This window comes from Heterocephalus glaber, unplaced genomic scaffold (genome assembly GCF_053883595.1).
Source record: "Heterocephalus glaber isolate CG9 unplaced genomic scaffold, H.glaber_assembly_v1.0 deba00001428, whole genome shotgun sequence".
Taxonomy (NCBI): Eukaryota; Metazoa; Chordata; class Mammalia; order Rodentia; family Bathyergidae; genus Heterocephalus; species Heterocephalus glaber.
In genome coordinates this window covers 25,677,774-25,703,725 of record NW_028258293.1, presented here as the reverse complement: position 1 = coordinate 25,703,725, position 25,952 = coordinate 25,677,774, and the positions used below count along the sequence as shown (strand labels likewise).

The 25,952-nt window shown below is 37.2% G+C and overlaps 1 protein-coding gene and 1 pseudogene across 1 annotated transcript; both read right to left on the bottom strand.

Annotated features, from left to right (window-relative positions):
- Window positions 1-13,635: 13,635 nt before the first annotated feature.
- On the bottom strand, window positions 13,636-14,602 carry LOC101701224 (olfactory receptor 51F1-like; annotated as a pseudogene).
- An 8,331-nt stretch (window positions 14,603-22,933) lies between these two features.
- LOC101701595 (olfactory receptor 52R1-like) lies at window positions 22,934-25,537 on the bottom strand. The gene is made up of 2 exons (XM_004863459.1): window positions 25,466-25,537; window positions 22,934-23,923 (listed from the first exon to the last, which is right to left on the bottom strand). The coding sequence occupies exons 1-2, from the start codon at window positions 25,535-25,537 to the stop codon at window positions 22,934-22,936; spliced, it is 1,062 nt and encodes a 353-aa protein (XP_004863516.1).
- Between the last annotated feature and the right edge of the window lie 415 nt (window positions 25,538-25,952).

Genomic DNA, 25,952 nt, shown 5'->3' with positions numbered 1-25,952 from the left:
TTGCTTCTGCCTTATTACATTTACCAGATTTTTCACTTATTTTTCAACTTACCTTATTTCCCCTGGCTTTCTTTTTTTAAAATTAATTTTCTTGGTGCATTTCAGGTATACAAAATAATGACATTCGTCTTTGGAAATGTGCACCTTTACATAATCCATCTTGGTTCTTATTTTTTCCCCTTTCCCCTGCCTTCCCTTCAACCCCTCCATCCCTCCCTATCTACAAAGACTTTGTTTCCATTTTTTCTTTTTCTCATATTAATTCAATTCCCTTCATTTTCCCCTACCCCTCCCACTTCCCCTTCCCCTTTGCACCTTTTCTTCCTATTTTACATTATCAATTATACCTTTAGTTCTTATTTACATTTTCAGTTTCTCACACTAGAGAAACTATTTGATATTTACATGTGTGTCCTATTTATTTCACTTAAGAGTATCACCTCAATGTGCATCCATTTAGCTATAAATCTCTCTAGTTTTTCCTTCTTTATGGCTGAGTAATACTCCATTCTATAAAAACCCCATATTTTCTTTATCCAGTCTCCAGTTGATGGGCACTTGGATTGTTTCAAAGTTTTAGCTATCACGAATTGTGTTGCTATGAACATGGGTGCACATATATTACTGTGGTATGATTCTTTTAATTCTTCTAGGATATTGTTTAGAATTGTTTGGTGTGCTGGCTTGGTTTCATGAAATTTCTCAGGTGTTCTTTGTCATGGGAATATTTAATTTCCCCATCAATTTTGAAAGATAATTTTGCAGGATACAACAGTCCAGGTTGGAAGTTATTTTCTTTTAGGACTTGAAATACTTCACTCCAGGCTCTCCTTAACTTGAGGGTTTGTGTTGAGAAGTCTGCTGTGATTCTGATGGGTTTTCCTTTGTAGATGATTTGTTTCTTTTCTCTAACTGCTTGTAGGATTTTGTTCTTCTGTTGGGTGTCTGGGATCTTGACTATTATATGTCTAGGTGTAGATTTTTTTTGATTGTGGCTAGTTGGAGTTCTATATTCCTCACTTCTCTGTATGTCCAATTCTCTACCTCTATCTGGGAAGTTTTCCACTATTACTTCTGTGAACAGTTTTTTTTTTTTTATGTCAATTGTACTTTCTCCTGTTTTTTTCATGGACTCCTATCAGTCTTATGTTATTCTTCTTTGCATTATCTAGCAGCTGCTGGATTGGATTCCCATGGTCCCTTGCTATTTTGAAGAAATCTCTGTTTTCATGGCCATTAACCACAATCCTGTCTTCTATATCTGATACTATATCTTCACATTCCCTTAATCTACTGTGAATACTTTCAATGGAGTTTTTAAACTCCTGGATATATGTTTGAATCTGTTTCATGGATTCCATTTCTTTCTTATGTTGGGCGATCATGGCTTCCAGCATGGTTCTGAGCTCATCTATTTTTTTTTTTATCTGTTTCTGTTCTAGAGCCTCTAATCATGTCTTTCACTCTGCTCACCATCACTTTAGTTATCTGGGAAATTATTTCTGTTTTGAATTTTTCTAGAGCCTCATTCATCTGTTTTGTTACTTCCTGTGCTATCAGTTCAGAGTGTCCAGGTGGTTGATTATCTTATTTTTCCACCTAATTTCCCCCAGAATTTGCCTTTGGTGGGGTGGAAGTCTGAGTTTGTGCCTTGCATAAATGTCTTTTCATTTTTGTTTTTGGTACTGTCTTTGGTTTAATTTCTGTGTTGATACCTCAAAATTGCCTATTGTAAGTATTTTTGTTGCTTTTGTTTAGAACCCTTGTGGAATGATTGCTTTTCAGAGGTGTCTTCCATATATAGCTGGTCTTTAGACTTTGAATTTCTAATGACTCTGAGGCTACCTCATTTTCATTATACCAGGAAGGCAATCGCAACACCTTAGCCCAAATGATACAATCAGCAACACCATAGCATCAAGCACAGCTTAGAAAATAACAGTTTGTGGTAGTTATTAATCTATCACCTTTAACTGTGTGAATTTTATCAAAATTGAGTACCAGTCCAAAATACATTTATAGTGAATAAAATCTTCAATATAGCAACTTTTCCCTTTGGGATGGGGAGTTAAAAGGAGTTGAGGAGGGAGGAATAGATAGGTGGAAGGATAGGGAAAGGTTAGCAGTGAGGCCAGAGGACAAAGGAAGATCACACAAACTCTAAGAAAAACTGTTGAGGACAAGAGGAAAAGGCAGAATGAAAGAACAAAGACGTGAGCAGAACAACCTAACAGCAATAGGGAGGCTAGATATTGTATTTACTTTCCTTTAAAACCAATGATAATCGAGAGAAGGAAAAAGTGAAGAAAAGAAAAATAAAAGAAGAAATCCAAATTAGGTCCAGATTGGGAACAAAAAGGGAGATGAAGAACAATGTGGGGCAGTGAGAGAATGAGAGAGAGAGAGAGAGAGAGAGAGAGAGAGAGAGAGAGAGAGAGAGAGAGAGAGAGAGAGAGAGAGAGGGAGAAAAGAACAGAAAAATAAAAATTTAAAAATAGAAAAAAATTTTTTTGCAAATAACAAAAAGTAAAAATGAAGGGTCTCCTTCAGGGTGTGCCTCTGCTGTCATAATAGACAACGTGGGAAGCCATGTGCAGATAGAAGTCAATGAGTCTTTGCAAGCCAGTAGCAGACCTGTGAGATTCAGGCAGATTTCTGGCTTCTAGTCCCAAGTTGAGATCCCTGTGCTGTGGCAGGGTTGAATTCTGCAAGGTTCTATTTCAGGTTCCAGCTGCCCTTCCCCTGAATATAGCCCAGGTTGCAATGAGAGGTGATGATCCCTCCAATTTAGCAGATACGGTGGTATGCTGTGCCTTTATTGCAGAGATTCTCTTCACTTTTCCAGTGGGCTTCAGTTTTCATCGAAGAGCCTGAAAGAGGCCCTCTTTCTGTTGGTCACTTCTGCTCTATCTTCTGGAGCTCAGGACAATGGCCTTTATGATCCACTGTGCTTCTGTAGTGTGGAACCAGGCAGCAGCACAGCCAGGAGGCCAGAGGTGGGGGAGCTAAGCTGGTCATGGTGGGCAGAGCACAGGGATGGAGCAGGAGCTCCATGCTGTTTGGGTCCTCACCTTGCCAATTCTTTTAATTCCTTGGGGAAGATACCCAGAGGGGAATATCTGGGTCAATTGAAACTTCCAGTCCTAGTTCTTTGAGATATCTTCATACTGATTTCCACAGTGGTTCCACCAGTCTACACTCCGCAGTGGAGTATGGTTCCTCTTTCCCCACAGCACCACCAGCATTTGTTAATGGTTGATTTTCTGATAGCAGCCATTCTTTCTGGGGTGGAATCTCAGTGCTGTTTTCATTTGCATCTCTTGAATGACCAGTGATGTTGAACATGTTTTCATATGTTTATTTGCTAATAGTAGACCATTGTCTGAGAAACAGCAGGTGAAAATATTTTCCCACATTGTGGGTTGTCTCTTCACATTGTTGGTGGCTTCTCTTGCTGTGCAGAAGTTTTCAATAAGAAGAGATCACACTTTTTGATTGTTTGTGCTAGTTCATGGACACCTGAGGTTTTGTTCATAAAATCTTTTCCTACACCAATGTCTTCAAGAGTTCTACCTTAACCCTGTTCCAGCTGGTTCAGCATTTCTGTTTTAATATTTAGGCCTTTAATCCATTTCAATTTTAGTTTAGTGCTTGGTGAGAGAGATAGTTCTAGTTTTAATCTTTGGCAAGTTGAAACCCAATTTTTCAGACACCATTTATTAAAGAGGCTATCTTTCCTCCAGTGAGGGTGTTTGGCTCCTATGTCGAAGATGAGGTGGCTGAGTGTATCTGAAGTTGTTTCTGCAACTTCTGATCTGTTCCACTGGTCCTCACATCTGTTTCTTTGCCTGTACCATGCTGTTTTTATCACAGTAGCTTTGTAGTATAGTTTCAAGTTGGGGGTTGTGATACTCTCTACCTTTTCTTTGTTGCCCAGAATTTCTTTTGATATTCTAGGTCTCTTCTTGCTCCAAATGAATTTTTGGATTGTTTTTTCAAGGTCTGTGAAGTATGCTTCTGGGATCTCGATTGGGATTGCATTGAATCTATACAGCAGTATTGGAAGTATGGCCATTTTCACTATGCTGATTCTTCTGACCCAGGAGCAAGGGATGTTTTTCCATTTTCTGATATCATCTTCAATCTCTCTTTTCAGAGTGCTATAGTTTTCAGAGAAGTCTTTTATTTCTTTTGTTAGGTTGATTCCTAGGTATTTCAGTTTTTTGAATGCTATTGTAAAGGAATTGTTTGCCCTATTTCTGTCTCAGTGAGTTCATTGTTCGTGTAGAGGAAAGCTATTGATTTTTTTGTATTGACCTTGTATCCAGCTACTTTACTGAATTTGATTATTAAGTGTAGAAGACTTTTGGTAGAGTTCTTGGGATCTTCTATATAGAGTATCATGTCTTCTGGAAATAATGACAATTTGACTTCTTCATTTCCTATCTTTATTCCTTTTGTTTCTTTCTCTTGCCTAATTGCTCTTGTGATGTTTCTAAAACTATATTGAACAGGAGGAGTGATAGTGGATATCCTTGTCTTTTCCTGATTTTAGTGTGAAGGATTTCAGATTTTGACCATTTAGTATGATATTGGCTGTTGGTTTTTCATAGATGGCTTTCATCAGATTGAGGTAGAGACCATTTATTCCAATTTTTTGGAGAGTTTTTATTATAAATGCATGTTGGATTTTGTCAAATGCTTTTGCTGCATCTATTGAGATGATCATAAGTTTTTGTCCTTGGCTCTATTAATATAGTGTACTACATTTATTGATTTGTGTATGTTGAACTATTCCTTCATCTCTGGGGTGAATCCCACTTGGTCAGGGTGCATGATCTTCTTGATGATCTTATGCATTCTATTTGCTAGTATCTTATTAAGGATTTTGGTATCTATATTCATTAGTGAGATTGGCCTATATTTCTCTTTTTTGGTTGAGTCTTTCTCTGCTTTGGGGATCAAGATGATGCTTGGTTCCAGGATTGAATTCAGGAGTATTGCTTTCCTTTCAATTTCATTGAAGAGTTTAAACAGTAATGGCAGCAGTTCCTCTCTAAATGTCTTGTAGAATTCAGCAGTGAAGCCATCAGTACCTAGGCTTTTCTTAGTTTGTAAGTTTTAATTATGTTTTCAATTTCACTGATTGATATTGGGTCGTTTAGAATTTTTATGTCATCTTCATTTAACTTTGGTAATTCATACGTATCTAGGAATCTGTCCAGTTCTTCTGTATTTTGCATCTTATTGGCATATAGATTCTCGAAGTAGGTATTGATGATCCTTGGGATTTCTGCTGGGTCCATTGTAATTTCATCCTTTTCATTTCTAATTGCATGGACTTGAGTCTTTTTTCTTTCCTTTTTTTGGATAAGGTTGACTAAGGGTTTGTCAATTTTGTTGATTCTTTCAAAGAACCAACTCTTGGCTTCATTGATTTTTTTTTGCTTAAGTTCTTTTATCGGTACATTTTAGGTATATAATTTACATTATCTACATTTATCATTGGGTGCTTTTACTTGTACATGATATATCTTGGTTCTTTATCTTTTGTATCATTCTCTTAGTCTCCATTGCATTGATTTCTGCCTTGATCTTTATAATTTCCTCCCTTGTATGAGCTTTGGGTTTGTTCTGCTCTTCTTTTTCTAGAAGTTTGAGGCTCAGCATCAGGTTGTGTAGTTGAGCTTGTTCTATTTTCCTAATGTGAGTAGTCACTGCTATGAATGACTGCTTTCATTCATACAGATTATGATATGTTCTATTGACATTGTCAATTAATTGTAGAAACTGTTTGATTTCTTTGTTAATTTCTTCTGTGACTCACTGGTTATTCAGAAATGTGTTGTTCAGTTTCCATGTGTTTATGAAGTTTTTGCAGTTTCTTTTAGTGTTGATCACCAATTTCATCCCACTATGGTCTGATAATATATAGGGGATAACTTCAATTCCTTTGCACTTACCTAAATATGTTCTACGAGTGAGTATGTGGTCTATTTTTGAGAATGACCCGTGTGCAGCTGAAAAGAATTTGTATTCTGATTTTGTGGGGTGGAACACTCTGTAAACATCTGTTAGGTTCATATCTTCAATAGTTTGATTGAGTTCTAGTATTTCATTGCTTGTTTTTTGTCTAGTTGATCTATCTATTTGTGACAATGGGGTATTGAGGTCCCCCACTACTATTGTATTAGTGCTTATATGGTTTTTCATTTCCATTAGTATTTGTTTTATATAGTTGGGTGCAGTAGTGTTTGGTGCATAGATATTTATGATTGTCATCTCTTCCTCTTGGATTGTACCCTTTACAAGGATATAGTGTCCTTCTTTTTCTCTCTTAATCAGTGTTGGTTTGAAATCCACTTGGTCTGCAAAGGGGATAGCTACTCCTGCTTTTTTTTGGGTTCCTGTCACATGGATTATTGTTTTCCACCCTTTAACTTTCAGTCTATGAGTTTCTTTTTGAATTGTGTTTCTTGTATGCAGCATATTGTTGGATTTTGCTTCTTGACCCATTCTGCCAGTCTATTTCTTTTGCTTGGTGAGTTGAGACCATTAACATTTACGGTTATAACTAATATGCATTGAGTTATCATTGTCATGACTTTTTCTTTTTGTTGGATCCTCCCCGTTTGCTTTTAAATTTTTTGTCATGCCCAGTGGATTCATTCTGCTGGGCTTCCTGGGGTTGTGATCCTCGTTGTCTTTTCTTAGGATTTTGTCTAAAATTTTTGGAGTGCTGGTTTGGTATTCATGAAGTTCCTAAGGTGCTCTTTGTCATGAAAGTATCTTATTTCATCATCAATTTTGAAAGATAGTTTTGCAGAGTACATCAATCTGGGTTGGAGGTTGTTTTCCTTTAGGGCTTGAAATGCATCACTCCAAGCTCTTCTTGCCTTGAGGATTTGCAATGAGAAGTCTGTTGTGATTCTGATGGGCTTTCCTTTGTGTGTGACTTGTTTCTTTTCTCTAAGTACCTGTAGAATTTTGTTCTTCTGTTGGGTTTCTAGAATCTTAATGATTATATGCCTATGTGTGGACTTTTTTTGATCAAGGCTAGTTGGAGTCCTATATGCCTCACTTATCTGTATGTCAAATTCTTTTCCCCTCCTTGGGAAGTTTTCTGCCATCACTTTTGTAAACAATTTTTTTTATGTCATCTGCACTCTCTCCTGTTTCTTCATTGACTTCAATCAGTCTTATGTTATTTTTCTATGCATTGTCTAGCAGTTGCTGGATTGATTTCTCCTGGTCCCTTACAATTTTAAAGAATTTTTTTTCCTGGTCACTAATTGCAATCTTATCTTCTATATCTGAAATTCTGTCTTCACATTGGCTCATTTTGCTGCATAGACTTTCAATGGAGTTTTTAATCTCCTGGAAATCTGTTTACATCTGTTTTATGGATCCATTTGTTTCCTATGTTGGGATTCCATCATGTTCCTCAGCTCCTCTATTTTTTTATCTGTATCCTGTCTAGATTTATTAATCATGTCTTGCACTATGGGCACGATCTTTGCCATTATGTGAGAAATTATCTCTAATTTCATTTTTTCCAGATCCTCTTTTGTTGCTAGTTCAGGGCGTCCAGGTGGTTGAGTATCAGAGTGTTCCATCTTGTTTCCCTTTGGGGTTGCTGTAGGTGATCTGGAAGTCTGGTTCTGTGGCTTGTTTGCCTGTCTTCTCATTTTAACGAGCACAGCGGGGGGTGTAGGGTGGGTCTGTGTTCCTGGCACCCGCGCAGCTCACCTCCTCAGGGCTCCGAGCTGTGGCAGGCCTACCCGGAAGCCTTCTGCTGCCTGGGAGCCATGGTGAACTGATCTGGAGGTCTCCTCTGGGCTCAGAGCTGTGGCATGCCTACTTGGAAGCTTCTTCTATGCTAGGAGCCACAGCTCGCCTACCCAGAAGCCTCCTGCTGCCTGCCAGTATTTGTTTTATATAGTTGAGTGCACTAGTGTTTGGTGCATAGATATTAATGATTGTCATCTCTTCCTCTTGGATTGTTCCCTTTACAAGGATGTAGTGTCCTTCTTCGACTCTCTTAATAAGTGTTGGTTTTGGGCTGGGAATTTAGCTCAGTGGTTCTGCCACTTGCCTTGCAAGCACAAGGACCCGAGTTTGATCCCCGGTACCAAAAAAAAAAAAAAAAAAGTGTCAGTTTGAAGTCCACTTGATCTGCAAAGAGGATAGCTACTCCTCCTTTTTTGGGGTTCCTGTCACATGGAGTATTCTTTTCCACCCTTTAACTTTCAATCTGAGTTTCTTTTTGAATTAAGTGTGTTTCTTGTATGCAACATATTGTTGGATCTTGCTTCTTGACCCATTCAGCCAGTCTATTTCTTTTGATTGTTGAATTGAGAACATTAACTTTGATGGTTATAACTGATATGTAATGACATATCCTTGTCATCACTTTTTCTTTTTTTTGGATTCTCCCCCTTTGCATTTAACTTCTTGTTGTGCTTGATGGATTCATTCTGCTGGGCTTCCTGGAGTTGTGATCTTCATTGTCTTTTCCTAGGATATTGATTAAAATTTTTTTGAATGCTGGTTTGGTATTCATGAAGTTCCTAAGGTGTCATCTTTGTCATGAAAGTATCTTATTTCTCCATCAAGTTTGAAAGATTGTTTTGCAGGGTACATCAGTGTGAGTTGGAAGCTGTTTTCCTTCAGGGCTTGAAATATATCACTTGAAGCTCTTCTTGCCTTGAGGGGTTGTGTTGAGAAGTCCGCTGTGATTCTGATGGGCTTTCCTTTGTATGTGATTTGTTTCTTTTCTCTACATGCTAGTAGAATTTTGTTCTTATGTTGGGTTTCTGGAATCTTAACTATTATATGCCTATGTGTAGATTTTCTTTTGATCAAGGCTAGTTGGAGTCCTGTATGCCTCACTTATCTGTATGTCATGTTCTTTCCCCCTATTTGTGAAGTTTTATGACATTACTTCTGTGAACAGTTTTTTTTATGTCATCTGAACTCTCCTGTTTCTTCATTGACTCTGATCAATCTTATGTTATTCTTCTTTGCATTGTCTAGCAGCTGCTGGATTGATTTCTCATGGTCCCTTACTATTTTTGAGAAATTTTCTTTTCCTGGTCTCTAATTGCAATCCTATCTTCTGTATCTGAAATTCTAACCTCACATTGGCTCATTCTGCTGCATAAACTTTCAATGGAGTTTTTAATCTCCTGGAAATCTGTTTACATCTGTTTTATGGATCCATTTGTTTCCTATGTTGGGATTCCACCATGTTCCTCAGCTCCTCTATTTTTTTTTATCTGTGTCCACTCTAGATTTATTAATCATGTCTTGCACTGTAGGCACAATCTCTGCTGTTATTTGAGAAATTATTTCTGTTTTCATTTTTTCCAGATCCTCTTTTGTTCCCAGTTTAGGGAGTCTAGGTGGTTGAGTATCAGATTGTTTCATTTCATTGTCCTTTGGGGTTTTCTTAGGTGATCTGGAAGTCTGGTTTGGAGACTTTTTTATGTGTCTTCTCATTTCAACATATGTAGCCTGCTGTGCCTTTGGTGAGGTGACTTTTTGCTCACCCAGTTGTCTTTAATTCTCAGCAAGCCCCAGAGCTGCCTTTTCTCAGCTGCTTACCAGTACACTAATTCCTTGGTTCAGAGTGATGGTCTTCTGGATCCCTTAACTGACCTGTTGTCTGGGTGGGCTTCTGGCTGGGGCCTGTGCACACTTGGGATGATATGCAGTGTGCCTCTCACTGGTGCCCCTATGTAGCTGTTGTATGGGAGGGCCTTTGGCTGGGGCCTGTATACCCCAGTTCCTGATGTCTATGCAGTTTTCTGGCTAGGGTATCCATGCACTTATCAATGGTATCAGGGTTAGCCTCTGGGTGTTGCTTGTGTGCCTGTATAGCTCTTTTCTAGGTAGGCCCTTGGCTGTGGCCAATGGTATGGAGGGCCTCTGGGTGAAGCTTGTGCACCTGTGCAGCTCTTTTCTGAGCTACATTTGGCTTGGGCAGGTGTGCCAAGCCTCTGTGGTCTGGGAGGAGCCCTGGCTGGTATTTGCCTGCAGCTCACTGGTCTGGTCCACAGAGCTGCTCCCGGGGTCTGTGGACACTTACCAATGGAATGGCAGGCCCTCCCCTGGCTTTCTTAAAAGTTATTTTTCTCCACTTACTTATGACTATGGTTTTAAAATAATGCAAGGTATTAGCAAAAATAATAAACATAATAAATTGAAATGAAAATAATAAACATAATAAATTGAACCCCTTAAATCAAATTGAGGTCCATCCCATGTCCAAATTTCTCTAGTGCTGGATTCAGATTTTTGCTATCTCAGACCTCTGTAGCCTCATATGGAATCTCTTCCCGTAACCCTCCCCTACTTAGTCTTCTGTCTGTACTTTCTCTTTTCTTTGCAATCACCCCCTCTAATTGTGTAGACTTCATTTGGCTTGTTAGAAAAACATAATGTGGTAGATTTTTATACCTTGACTTTGAATCCTGGATTTCACTTACTAGATATGAGATTTTGGGGAATTTAATACATCATTGCCTCATATTTCTTATCTGATATATAATATATACTTATATTATACATTATATGTATAATTCTATATTATAGATGATTTGCATATATTATACACACATATATAATATAGATACATGTTTAATATATATGATATTAGCAGCACTGTATCCTAGAATTGATGTACAAAGACTTTAGGATAATGTTAGCAGCCTACATAAATAAGGAGTAACAATGAACTTGAAGCAATACAGATCTGTAATGCAAGTGTGTTGAAAAAAGATGTGTTTTGGAAGAAAATATTGAGACATAACATCATAGGGTCTTCGATATGTCTAGGTAGATAGCTTTGCCACATCCATAATCTTACAGATCATATGTACTGACTGCTGTTTATGTTTACACACAGAGTGCCTCAGGCATGATATATCTGTATGGCCTGTATCTAGTCACAACTCAGAAATACTACAACTCAGAATTTTTGAGCATCCTCTTGCTTAAATACAGAATCTTATTTTTCTATTTCTTTTACACATTGATATTTTTCCACACCATCCATTCCATATATGTATAAAGTACACATACACACATATGCAGGATAAACATAAAAGTCATTATCTAGATATACATATGATGTTACACATGAATATACACACATATATGAATATATATACACAGAATTATCTTTTCTTTTAAAGAAAATCAATGTATAAAATTGACTTGTAATAGTCTTTTATTTTAGCCTTTCTCTTATAAATAATCTGTGCTACTATATTCCCATCACAGGTAGCATTAAAACATGAATATCTCCAGCTACTCCAGCATGACTGGGCAATTTCTAGAAACAACAACACAAATGATAAGTTCATTGCTTTTAGACATTAATGGTGATCAGACTTATCTGCAGTTTACACATAATTACCTCAACATATATTACCTTCTGTCTGTTTAATTGTGCAAAGGCATGATGTTAGAAAATGATAGTAATAACACACTGAATCCCCCAGCCAAATAATTGTTCATTTTTCCCCTAATCTGTGATAATATTGTTTTGTCTTTTCTTTTGTTGAGAAAGGACTTCTAGGCCTGATGTTAAAGAGCAACCTCCTCTTTTTTTGCCATGCAAAAATGTAACAGACTTTGCCTGCTTCATTTCCTTTTACACATCTAAACATGGTGGTTTCCTCATTATTTTCTCTACCATCTAGTGCTTTTAGCCAGATTACAATACAATCAAGTGTAGTTATAGGGGAGTATCTAAATCCATACTCTGCTTTCTTTTAATTTCTGGGAGAATCTTACTGGTGGCAACATCATTGGGAAGACTGTAGACACAGCAAAAAGAAGCCAAGAAATTTGTGTGGCATACTGAACAACAGTTTTGATGATTTGTGTCTTCCCAAAATTTATATGTTGAAGTCCTAACCCCAGTATATCATATTGTGACTTTATTTAGGCATAGGATCATGGGAGACAAAATGTGTTAATATAAGGTCAAACTAGAGTACAGGGAATTCCATGTTCAACATGACTGGAGTCCTGATGTAACTGGGAATTTGGACACAAAAACACTTCCAAAGTACTTTCCTTACTCCACGTTTGGAAATCTTTTCACTTTAAATGGCAACATAACATAGTAAAATATAACTCCTGAATTATCAACTATCACAGCACTAAATAAATTATTCTATAATTTTTTCCCATGTTGATGTTTCGTACGTTGGATTTTAAACTTTTGGAGTGCTACAAAGTAACTTTTTTGATCATTTAATTTGTATTTCCTGCAAGGCCAAACCTAAAATACAAGTATATTCACAGCTGTGCTGATAAAATGAATCTATTGGAGAAGAATATTCTCACTTGCAATGCTTACTAATTCTTGTGGTAAATATTCTCCTTATGGTGGTTTTAAAGCACTTGTTTGACTTCACTGAACACAATAATGGGAAGTGGATGCATGCAACCTGGTCTTCGCAAGCTGGTACATACTGAGTTGAGCACACTGCTTCCTCCAGTGCTTGTGGGATTCCTGGAGCATCTCTTTTGTTTATCATCACTCCCCATGTGACTCCCATCAGGTTTCCATCTCCATTTTCCTCTGAACTTTTTCTACTATTTTATGCAACTGATCTTTAAGAATTTGCCTTTCTGTGAAACCAATATGGTTACCATGAGCCCCTTTTTAGGAAACACATATTTGGGATCTAATTCTGTGTTATTGCCTATAGGCTGAAAAGCATCAATTCTTTATTTTAGTTTTTTGGAAGGGAAAGGGAACCAGGTAGTCCTTCATGGCATTTTTGAAGCCTGTAACTTTATGTAAAATCATCTGTGTGTCTATCTTTGAATTATGATTTTTCTGACAAACAGATTTATTTAAAAATTCGTTAAGGAAGTTTTTGCTCAAAAAGTGTAAGAACCTCTTTTCCAAATTTCCTTTCATTCTATTTCATTATAGTTTATAATTTTCTAAAGTTACAATTCCTTATATTACATAAGGAAATTGACTGAGCGGCACTGGGTAGTGACTTATGTTTACATGGCATGAACTCTATTTCTACTTTTTGTAGTACGGGTTATCCAAAAATTAAGCAAAATATACTCTATGAAGGCTACCACACATTTTAGGAACTGACACAGATTCCTGGAGATTCAGGTCTTATTTTTGATGCTTTTGGCAGCGTGTAATATGGTTGTGAGAAGGATGCCATCTGAAATAAAGGAAACTGAAATTAAAATCTCAACCATGATTCTTCTAAATTATGTGGGCTACATGCCCCCAGAACTCAATTTCTTCATTATATATTTCAACCATTACTAAAATAAATATATTTCATTATGCTACTTTGAATTATAAGTGGAATATGCCTTAAATATATAAAATTCACTAAAGAGCAGTCAGAAAATGTTAAGTTGCTATATTATTTTAAATATTTTGTTACTATAATATTCCAATTCCCTTTATTAGATTTTAAAATTCTTAGGGCAACATATCCTACTCTTACAACAGAAAACAAAATAATGTTTATTAAATATTAAATACCTAAAAAAGTTCAATTGCCAGTAACTTATTTGATTGCTTTTTTACAGTGAAAATAACCTATATCAGATTTCCTTCATTTTTCTAACCTCTGTTTATTTTGTAAGAAGGAGACTAAGTGCAGTCTTGCAGAGCTGTTTTGTTTTTACACTATAGATGATGGGATTGAGCACAGGGGGCAAAAGCAGGTATATATTGGCAGTCATAGAATGGACCACTTTGGGAACTGACCTACATAGAATTGAACCAAAGACAGGCTTATCATGGGGGTGCAGAATACAGCAACTGCTCCAACGTGGGAGACACATGTGCTGAACAACATGTTCCTTTCTTGTGGGGAGGCGATATTGAGGACAGAGTGAATAATCAAGATATAAGACAAGATGATGCATGGGGTGTCTATCCCTGTGTTTAGGATGAGACCAACTAATCAATAGATGTTATTTTCCCAGGTGTCTGAACATGCTAATTTAATCACATCTGGATAATAACAGTAGGACAGTAGGAATGTGAAAAGACATCCATTCTGCAGAAAGAAAGAGGCTTAAGGAGCAAAAGCAGTGGCAGTATTACAACCGCAGTACATAAAATCACTAGGAGTCCCATCTGAATGATTCTGGAATTAATGAGAATTGTAGTGTACCTGAGAGGGTTACAGATTGCCACATAGCGGTCAAAAGCCATAGCCACTAGCACCTCAGATTCCATTGCAGTGAATCCATGAGGAAAAAACATCTGGATGATGCAAGCATCTAGACTGATTTCTCTTGCATCAAACCACAGGATACCCAAAGTTGTTGACATTGTAGAAACAGTCAAGCCCAGAACCATGGCTGACAGCATGGAGAGGAAATAGTACATGGGCTTGTGGAGGCTCTGCTGGGTGATGATGACAAAGAGGATCACGCTGTTCCCAGAGAGGGCAATGGCATAAAGGCAACAAAAGGGAATGGAGATCCAGGCCTGGGCAGACTCCAAGCCAGGAATGCCAGTCAACAAGAAGTTTGGAGATTTAGCTGTCAAGTTGCTTAGAATTTTCATATTGCTCTCGATCTGTAGCATTTGTCTCACCATGTTCACATTCCGTAGAAAAACAATAATACTATACAGAAATATTTAGTTGTTTTGATAGGATAGTTATCTAATGTAATATGTGACATCCCTATCATTGAAACAACTCTGTAAATTAAATTATGTATCTATTTATCATTCATAGTTAGGAACATTTACTGAAGATATAAAAGCTTTATCCTTAAGCTATGGAAAACATTGTGTTTTTATTTTTGTATTTTGATGATAATTATTTTTGTACTAATAAGCTTTTAATCTCCATCAGACAGTATGCATAAAAATTTATATTGGGGAATAGGAAGAAAATGGTCAAATGCGAAGGGGAATAAGGGAGTGGATGGGGGAAGGGAAAGAAGGGAAAACTACAATAAAAGAGAATAGAAGAAAAAATAGAAACCAAGATTTGTAAAGGAGGAGGATAAGAATGGTTGAAGAGAAGGGAATAGGGAAAAAAGAAAATTCAAGATATATTATGTGCAGGTACAAATTCCTTATGATGAATATGATCACTATGTAAGTCGGAAGTGTACCAATAAAATTAATTTTAAAAATCAGTGTATTCAATTTTGAATACATGTGTTTAGAAATGAATAAGAGAAATTCATTCAGAAACATACATAAGACAGCAATGGCCCTTTGTGTGTACATTTCCAGGCATAGATGTTCCCATTTTTCTAGTAATATAGATTTGAAAATTGTCATTGCATGGGTTTCATTTTAATCCAAGAGGATGGTGAACTAACTCAAAGAGTAGACTTATAAGAGAAATCAATGAAGACTTTACTCTGTAGGAGATTTTGGAAAAAGCTATATTCACCAAAATTTATTAGACTAGACAACTTTATGGAAACCATAGACATCAGAGAATGTGATGTCATGACTAGGCTTAACCTGAACAACAGTATCAAATTTCTTGAGCAGGAGAGGCTAATAAGGATTAAAAAATTCAAATTTAATTTAGAGTATATTAATGACCCCGAGAAAAGCAGTTGAATTTGAGGGAGGAAAGTTGCAACCTGCTGTAGTGGCTTGGCTAATGGATGGAAATGCAGTAATGGAGGTATGGTGTATTTTATTTCTAGGAAATTGGTAATGAAGGCAAGGTGACAAATAAAGCATGACTACAGAGGTTGTGAGATATAGGAAAGATTTTTGAAATATAAAAATATCAGAGAAATAGTTAAATTTATCAACAGAAGTAAAGATAAAATAGATGGTGAGAGATTGAATATACAGAATGTGAGGGATTAATTGCTATATAAGATTCCTTGAAAACATAGTAAGTTATTGAACATAGATCATGGTAGTAATTAACCTCAAATAGACAAGGTTCAACGTTTCCATTGACGGTAGAGTTAGTGGCAAATGGTTAGTTTGATAGAGAGTTTTGTGAGGGAATTGTCAACCAATGTCTGTGAGTCACTAAAAAGTAATATACTACTACTGAAGAAGTATAAAACATTGGATGGGCCTGAGGATATAGTAGAGGTTTTCACTACACAAAAAATGAGATTAGTAGGTGACTGGATATACAAAAATATGATAGAATCTTAATTAATTTCTAAAAATCTTTGTATGCAGTAATTTTCATTGTTAAAATAAATTCTAGGAAGACAAAGTTAAATAATAGCAATAGTACTCATTATAATCCTGGTATTTTTCAATCAAGCTTTTAAAATATTAGGTGTGGGGCTGGGCATTTAGCTCAGTGGTTCTGCTGCCTGCCTCTTAAGTGCAAGGACCTGGGTTTGATCCCCGTAACCAAAAAAAAAAAAAAAATACTAGGTGTGAAGTTTATTTTTTGGGAGTGAATACCCTGTAATAAGTACACACCTTACTAATGCTAGTTTTCTGTAGTTTATTTCAAATCCCTGGCCCCCTGGATTTCAATTTTATCTGAGAAAAAACTATTGACATATTTAACCATGAATTTTTAGATAATAGTATATGGATTCTCAAGTGTAGTATAGACTCTAATGTTACCTGATTTTCTCTAGGCCTGTTTGAATATCTGTGAATAGCTAACAATGAAAGCACAAAGTCAACACAATGAAACCATCTCTCTCTCTATCTTCTTACCAGTTTCATGTGGAGATAAGAGTCTTCTCTGTCTTTGCTAGCAGGGAGAGTACAGACCACAGTTCTGGAGCCATGAACTTTATAATAAATTGGAATTGAGCAGGGAGCTAATCAGGAAGATGTGGATCTCTCTGAGGTTGCAGACAAAGAAAAACCAAAACAACTTTCTCTCTCAATCTTCAAATATAGGTTGAGGCTATAAAATCTCGAAAGGGTTTTATCTACTATCTCATGTGTCCATTGTCCCCAGCGATACTTAAAATGCAAAAGAAAAAAAAAAAAAAGAAAAGCAAATCATATATACAGAATTGGTCCTCCCTATCCATGTGTTCTATCAGTGGAGTCAACCAATTGCAAATATTAGGAAAATAGTTAAATTTGTTTTAAACATGTATAGCACATGTTTTTCCTTGTTATTCTTTGGACAATATTGTCTGAACAGGAAACTACTTTTTATATGTCAACAAACACATGTTTTTCCTAGATATATCTAACAAAATTGGGCTATGTCCTGGCATCATCTACTGGCAGTATTTATAAACCACAGTCCCAGATTTACAAGTGAAGAGTAAGCCTAATATTAAATCTCCAAATGGAAATGAGTCACAGTAAATGCTGCTTTAATCTTCTTCCTTTTTCTTTCCCATAGAATTCAATTATATTTACAGAAGAAATTGCTTTTTCGGCATGCATGTGGGCAGGTGTTAACATCCTTGTCTTTTATACATATGCAATTAAAAGAAATCGGAAAAATCAGGAAGATGAGGAAAGGTAGGAGGAACAGGAGGAGGAAGAGGAAAAGAGGAGGAGAAATCAGAATCTTGCCTATTCTTCTTAGCTTTTCCTTTTTTTAACATTTGTTATACGATCCTAAAAACAGTTGCTGTGATTTTGCCTCCTTGGTTTGGGGTCAGGGATTTCAGGATTTTCTTTATCCTTTTACAATTATTTCCGAAGAGTTACACCAGGACAAATCCCCAGTCTAAATTTTCCTAGGATTTGTTGTGCAAAACACACAACGGGAGATCTCTATGTCTTATAAGGTAAAACCTAAGCTTTTCAGAGAGAGAGAGTGTGTATTTTTTTCTGCAGCATCATTTGCCTCTAACCACTGTGCTGCTTCTTCTAGAGCTTTCATGTTTGTGCATTTTCAAATGCTTATTCCTTTGCTTTAAACTTCTTTCTCCTTTTTATCCTTCTGATGAATTAAAACAACTCTCCTCACAAGGAATATAATCATTATGTGCTGCATACATACCAAGAAAAATTAAAATAAAAAATCCCAGAGAATAATCACCACCTCTTCAGCCATATCTTTCCTGATTCTCAGATAGTCATTTTTACTCATTTTTACCCAATTTCATAGTCATCATGATACTTGGTCCATGTGTCTTGCATTGCTTTTTTTTTTTCTAGCTTGTGAGGACTAAATTTAATGGTAGGCCCTGCCTTCTCATCCTACCCAATGCCCTACATGGGTACTCCATACATTCTTCTTGGTCAGTACAATGTTCCTGATTTCAAAAAAAAAAAAAATTCTAGGTATTTCAGGCCACTTATCCATAAATCCCTGCTCTTATGTGTTCTTGTGTAATGGAGGAACTCATGAGTATATGGACTTATGTACATATAAATACTTTGTTCTAGTCAGCATTCTACTGCTTTGACAAAAATAACACAAGGTAATAAACTTAAAAGGGTGAAAAGTCTATTTTGGCTCAAGGATTCAGAGACTTCAGTCCATGATCACTTAGTTCTCTTGCTTTAGGCCTTTGTCATCACAGTATATCGTGGTAACTGTGGTGGGAATGTGTGGCAAAGGAGGCTAGCTCACCTCATGGAAGCCAGGAATCAAAGAGAGACTGAGGAATAGATGGAGGTCCCAGTAACTCTTTCAAGGGCATATTCCCAGTGATTTAGATTCCTTGCATTAATCCTTAGCTCGTAAGTGTCCCACCATCTCCCAGTTGCACCCTGGGATGAGGATAAAGCCTTTAACAGGTGCGTTTTGGGAGACATTCATGATTCAAACCAAAGCAGACTTTCTCTGTTTGGGGGAAGTAGACAGGTCTGATCAGTGATTGTTGTTTTACTTAAAGAGATAAGGAAATGATGACAAAATTGTTGGAGCAGGGAAGAGGAAAAGCTTCTGCAATCACACAAGGAGGAAAGGCCAGAGCTAGGGCCATACTACAGATCACCTGATTCTGTTGTGCTCTACTTGCTCTTTTGCTGCATCTAGGGCAATATGGGCCTACTTTCTGGGCACTTGGAATAAAAGGATGATTGCCGAGGTTTAGTTTCCTCAGTAGTTGCTGCCTGAAACACACCATGGCTAGTGAGTCAATAAATCAAGAATGCAGTTTAGGTCTATGAACTTGTAGGCTTGTGAAAGTGAGATCTCCCAAAGAACCTATAACATGATTAATTCATTCTAAAACACTTCTACACAAGACTTCTGTAGAGCCCAGTATTCATCAGTCAAGTATTTGTTATTTATCATATGAATTTAACCTATGTACACACTGACCCTATTCTAGGGCACTACTAAAGTACTGAGCATGCACCAATAAGAATGATTTGGTGTTTTCCCTCAAAAAAAGGTCACAGTCATTTGAGAAACAAACAAACAAACAAACAAACAAATAATGACTGTTGATACTTAGACAAAAGACAGATAGAAATGTTAACTGAAAGAACTGTTTAATGAAAGAAAGAATGGTTGCCTTCTCATGTAAATTTAGTAAAACCACCTGAATAAGCAAGTTCTGTTGGCAATTTAAGCCACCATCCCAAATGGTCTAAAGTGTATATCACCTTATGTAAGACTTTTCTATATTATTTCCAGAGGAAAAGTCTTCCCTCAGCAGACACTACCATTTTGCCCACCCATGCCTTTCTACTCCAGGGACCATGCACTGTTGTTATTATGTTTCTGGTAGTAAGAGAATTGCTGCTGAAATTATGATTTACAACACCTGCTGAGCCCTTTCTGCTTCACTCAGGGAGACAGTTAAAATGGGAGATGTTTTGAGGAGATATCTTGACCCCATGCTTCTCTCAAAGACTTTGATGCTTTTATAAAAGCATGAGGTTCAAAATAGTCCTGATACATTCAGGCAGCAGATATTGACATGAGTAAAATATAATTTTAAATCTCTCCCTGATGCATGGTTTTAGAGAACTTCAGGAGTATCACTAATATGAATTTTTCCTTAGAGTTATGCAATCTATAGACATTTGTTTGTAAATTTCTCTAAGACTTCTGGCTGACTCCGTATAGTCAATGAGCTCTGCTTTTCTTTGTATATTTTCCCCACTTTCTAACTCTACTCTGCTTTCCATCCTAGATATAAACCCAAGGGCATTTCTTAGATTCTGTGGTTGCTCTTTCCCCATCTTCAAAGTGTACTTGGATGATGACATTTCCTTTCACATACCTATATGCAATGAGACAAAAAATTAAGAAAAAAAAGACCTGCAGAAAAAATTAAGGGTGGCACCTAGAAGACTTCCAGAAACCAGAGTGTTCCAAAGCTCTTCTGTGATAGTGGGCACTCATACTAGACACATTAAAAACTGGAAACCAAAGGTTGAGACTAACTTCATCTGGCTTGGGGTGGGGTGCAAGGAAGGTCCATGCTCTGAAGAGCATTGCTCTGCTTATACATTTGTTTCCTTCCTTCTCTGGCCTCAGACACTCTAGGGTTTGCCAATGACTTCAGCATCAGCAGACTAAAATTAAACGTTAAAATTTGATTTGACAAGATGAAAAGGGACAACAAATCTGGCACATCTGTAAACTTCAGCCTGATCATTTTCTCAAGGAGGTCTGGATTGTGGGTTTGCCCACACAGCATAAATAATCATAATACCCAAAACACTGATAACTGTAAATATATATCTTAGTTACTTATTAGCCTACTAATTATGTGTACTGAATAGAAAGATACTGGTTGCTACATACTTACTGGTGCTTGCTCTTTCCTAGCATTTGCTGAGATTTAAGGTAACTAAAGCACAATTTTGCTCATGAGGGATAAGTTGAGGGTGGGGGATGACACAAACCAGGTAAAGGGAATATAAAGCAGTTAGTTTGATGTAAGCAAAATGTAGAAGTTACTATGGGAGCACAGAGGTGTGGTTTTAAGGGGTAGTTATGAACTTCATATCTTTAAGTCCCAGGCACCAGGCATAGTACTGGTACATATTCATTGGTCAAAACGCTTGATAATATAAGATTGTTTGGCTCTGTGAGAGTAGACAGTGTTGATAAACATCCACTTTTAAAGTATTCATAGAGCTGAGCCCTGAGATCACAGCTTGACTCTGAGTGAGCTGACTTACTAGGGCTGCTGTTGTTAAGCTGACTTATGAAGGCTGCTGGTCTCTCTGTCACTACAATTACAAAATTTGTGTTACTTGAGGGAAGAGAGGCATTGGAATGACTCTGCCCATTTCATAAATGGGAAATTGAGTAATTATCTGGTTAAGTCGCTGAGTTAAGGAACATCTCTCTGAAAAGGTGTCTTTAGATGAGACCTGGAAGGTAAGAAGGAGCCAGAATGCCTTATCAAAAAGCAACTCTGGAAGTGGGTAGAGCAAAAGCAAAGGCAGAAGATAGACAAGAGACTGACATGTTCAGAGGTAAAAGAAAGCAAAAGAGCTGCAGCAATGAGGAGAGATTTCAATATGTCAATGGAAATACACTTACAATGGAATAAAAATAGGAAATGTACTATTAACACACAAAATAGCATGGGTAAAACATTACATTGAGTAAAAGATTTCACAATCAAAATAAGATATTTTAATTCTTTTATTTGTATGACGTTTTAGAGTCATTGATATTAATCTATAGTAAAAAAAAATCCCATTGGAGTTTTCCTGGTTGGCGTGGAGAGGTGCTGACTGATTATAAAGGGGCAGGAGAAATCTTTAAGAAGTAACTGAAAGATGATCTTGACTGAGGAGATGGTGACTACATAGTATTAAAAATCACCAGGGCTGGGGATTTAGCTCAGTGGTTCTACCGCCTGCCTCTCAAGCTCAAGGTCCCAAGTTTGATCCCCAGTACCAAAAAAAAAAAAAAAAAAAAAAAAAAAATCACCAAACTTGGGTACCATACCTTTCCATTTTACTGCTGTGAGTTGTATTGGGTGAAAGCTAGTTTTAAAAGAGGAAGGTTCCACATAAACTAACTAATTTTCTGGTAGGGTGATCATGGTCCTCTGCACATTGAAATCGGGGTGTCTAAGAATGCTCCTCCTTTTCTTGGGGAATTTTCAAGTTCTAAAAGTCTATTTTTCCTGAAAAGAAGCAAATGTGCTCCTGAGTTCTCTCAAAAAAAAAAAAAAAAAAAAAAAAAACCCAAAACAAAACAAAGCAAAAAAACCCCTTCACCTGATGTTGATTTTCTTTAGGGAAGATTGTGAGTTCTAAGGTCTTCTTCACTATTGGCTTTGGTAGGAAAAAATGGTGAAAAATTTAATAATTCTATCACAAAATTCCAAAAGAAAACATGTTTTTAAAAGCAGCTTAAAATATTAATTCATAGGGATCTTAATATTATGGTATACTATTAAAATTTCTACAGACTTTCCTACTATCTTGAATTATAAGATATATTGTCTTCAGAACAGAATTTTCTTCTTTTTAAAACTTTAATATCATATCTTGATAATGTCTCATATCTTTGTTGCAAATAAAATTGCACATTTCCTCATTTGGTTTCCTATAAGAAAATATTTGAATGCCTTGTGTTCTATTTTTAGACATGTTTTTATATATAGCTCTGTTAGTAAAATTCTGTTTCTAAAAAGGTATTCCAGATGGGAAAATATGTATTTTATTTGTTTGATGGAAACCTTTTTGTCTTTTAAGCAGTGCACTAACTTATACTTTGATCAATAGTGTGAAAATAATGTTTTCACAATAATTTAGAAGACAACATTAGGATTAAAATATTCACTGGTTCAGTACATGGGAAAATATTGTTTACTCATGATGGTGGACATAGATCCCAGTTTTAATCTAAATTTTTATTACCCAGCAAATCACTCAGACCACTTGCTTGGTGTATCTGGAAAATTTTTCCTCTTTTTTTCTGGCAGGTTGCTGGCCTCTGGGATACTTGTTAAAGAAATGACCTTGTGATGATACGTGAGATCCTGGCAAATGGTCTTCATCATGTCACTGGATCCGTAAGGCAATTGGAAAGGCACTGAGGCTGTGACTCCAGGCTCATGTGTCTTTTCCACAACACACTCGGATAACCCTGTCCCTGATCTGGTTGGTTCTAACCCCATAGATGATGGGGTTGAGCATGGGAGGCACCAGGAGATAGACATTAGCAAACATGATGTGTACCACTCGGGGCACATGATGGCCAAAGCGATGGGTGAGGAAGGTAAAAAGGGCTGGGATATAGAAAGCCAAGATAACACAGATATGAGAAACACATGTGCCAAAAGCCTTGAAGAGGGCTTCTCCTGAGGGTAACTGCAACACAGCTCTCAGAATCATCACATACGATATACTGATGATGAGAATATCAAAGCCAACCACAGAGAAGGCCACAAAGAGCCCATATCCACGGTTGACTCTGGTGTCAGCACACAGCAACTTCAGCACCGCCATGTGCTCACAGTATGACTGGGGAATGATCCTGTTGGGGCAGAAGGGCATCCTGGAGATCATGAAGCAGAAGGGACTCACCAACAGCAGCCCCCTCACCATCACAACAGCTCCGAGTTTAACCACCACAGATGAAGTCAGGATACTAGAGTGTCGCAGTGGGAAGCAGATGGCCACATAGCGGTCCAAGGCCATAGCCATGAGCACCCCAGACTCCACAGAAGCAAAGGCGTGGATGAAAAACACCTGGATGAGACAGGCATGATATCCAGTCTCGTGAGCATGAAACCAGAGGATGGCCAGCATTTTAGGCTGGGTAGAGGAGGTCAGGACCAGGTCAGTGATTGCTAGCATGGACAGAAAGAGGTACATGGGCTGATGCAGTGTGTGATCCATTCGGATTATATGTAGGATGGTGATATTGCCAACCACAGCCACAACATACATGACACAGAACAGAAAGGCAATCCAAAACTGGGCATTCTCTAGGCCTGGGATTCCAAGTAGGATGAAAGACACAGGATGAGAAGAATTGTTCCCTGAAACCAAAAGCAGTGCATGGATAATATATTCTCTGTTGTCAAGGTAATCTACTTTCTGTAGATTATAACAAAGAACAGTTATCATTTATAGATCTTTTGGATTTCATAACTGCATAACAAGGCAGTTAGTCTTGCTCAGAAACTAGAATAATTTCAACAGCTATAATAAATTATTTTTTATATTAAAATAATGGTATTCATCATTCTTTTTCATATCAATGACATGTGCACTGGCTTTAAAACATAGTACCTGCAAGTGTACCTGTTTGTTTTTTTTTTTGTACCGGGGATTGAACTCAGGACCTTGCACTTGCAAGGCAGGCGGCAGAACCACTGAGCTAAACCCCTGGCCCTGTGTACCTGTTTCTTAAAGAATCAATAACTTTCCTGAAAGTAGATTCTGTTCAGGGAAAACAATCATGATGAATAATGTCATAATATTCAAGGGTCCCTTGAACTTTCCCTGCTGCCCTCTGGAATCTTGTGTTGTCACTGTCTGAAATTCCCTTGTCTTTTCCGTCCATTGACTGGGAATTGAACACAGGCAGATTTAAGGCTAAATATAACGCTTAGTACACCAAGATTCAACAAACCTTTGGCTATTTCTGGCTGGTGTGTGAATTTTCAACATGAGAATCACATTTTTAAGCTTGCTTTTGGGTTGAGAGATGAAACTGTGTATTCACTTTCCCACTAAACATTAAGAAAGGAGAGCAACATAATTTCGCTTTTCCCCCAAACTGGTAAAAAAGGAAGAAAAAGTTTAATTCTTAAAATCCAGAGTAGCCAGACTTCAAAAATATCCTTCACAAAACAGAAAACCCAACATACCTACTTTCTCTACGTATTCCATCTTATTATTAAATACATTCATTTCTCTTTTGCAAAAGCAGAACTCTTATGAGCATGGTGTATATTGAAAGCTAAAATTAATTCATATGCTTTTCAAATTATGGTAGTACATTAATCAAAATTTGTTCTGTTTCAATTTTTTCTTTTCCTCAAAATAAAGTCTTACTTGTAAAATCTCCCTCCATGAAGCTTTTGATTGAGATCGCTTGGTTACAGGAATTATGTTCTCATCCTGAGCAGAGCTCTGCTTTCATCTGTGAGTATGGGTTTGAATCCAGCCATGGTACCCTGGGCTCTGTTGGACCTTTTTTTTCCCACCTCTTATGCAAAAATGGTTATTTCCATTATTCTTCTGGATTGCTGAAGGCAGCGAAGGAATAAAAAGGTGAAATAGGTTGAGATCTTGTTAAAGAATAGTTTTAGAGAAATTTTGACCATTTTCTTAGAGTGGGGTATCTGAAACTAAAGTTTAGAGCAGGTAGGGTTCCTATTTAACCCCTGCCAGGGAGAGTGTGTGTGGAGGCAATATGCCTACCTTTCTGTGTCTTCCGGGAGGACAGAGTGAAAGCCATCATTCTTCAGCTCATCTCCGAGATGAGCTGACATGAATCTCTCTACCTGGGATTCCCAGGGGGTCTCACTTTTCTTCATACCGCATTGCTTGGGTTTCAGCTTCCTGGAGATTCTGTGAGTCCTACTGCTTTCTGGAAAAGACAGAGGTGCCTGAAGTATAGGAATTACTCACCTTAAGCTTTGCTATTTGACCAAGCCAAGCATGACTGCAAACAGTGTTAACAAACCTCTGGACTTCAGCCATTGGTAAAGATCCTGGAGCAGAGTCTATTTAAAGGAAAAACCTGGCCTATCCGTGCTTCCAAGTATTGGCTCTTTCCCTCTTATTCCCACTGCCTTGTATTCACACTGGCTTTATCTGAGAGTAGAGGCTATAGCTGGAAGCATTAACCCCTAATGTGCCTCTTTCCTCTGCATACCTGAATGCCAAGGAAGGAGATTTGAATGCATGTATGAGATAATGTGCTGTTGGGATTATATATGAGCTTGCCTGTACATTTGTATTTTTTTTAGTCAGATGTGTGCTCTGTCTGTCTGTCTGTCTGTCTGCCTCTCTCTCTCTCTCTCTCTCTCTATATATATATATATATGAAAAGATTTTTTGAGCAGTTTGAAGACATTTTGATGATGATATTTCATGTCTTTTTAATTTCACACAG

What these genes read in the sequence shown, in the direction of transcription:
- LOC101701595 (XM_004863459.1), bottom strand. Translation starts at nt 25,537, where the DNA reads ATGGCTGAAGTCCAGAGGTTTGTTAACACTGTTTGCAGTCATGCTTGG. An exon ending in GTCAAATAGCAAAGCTTAAG is followed by an intron (nt 23,924 to 25,465) that starts GTGAGTAATTCC and finishes TATAATCTACAG; the next exon opens with AAAGTAGATTACCTTGACAA.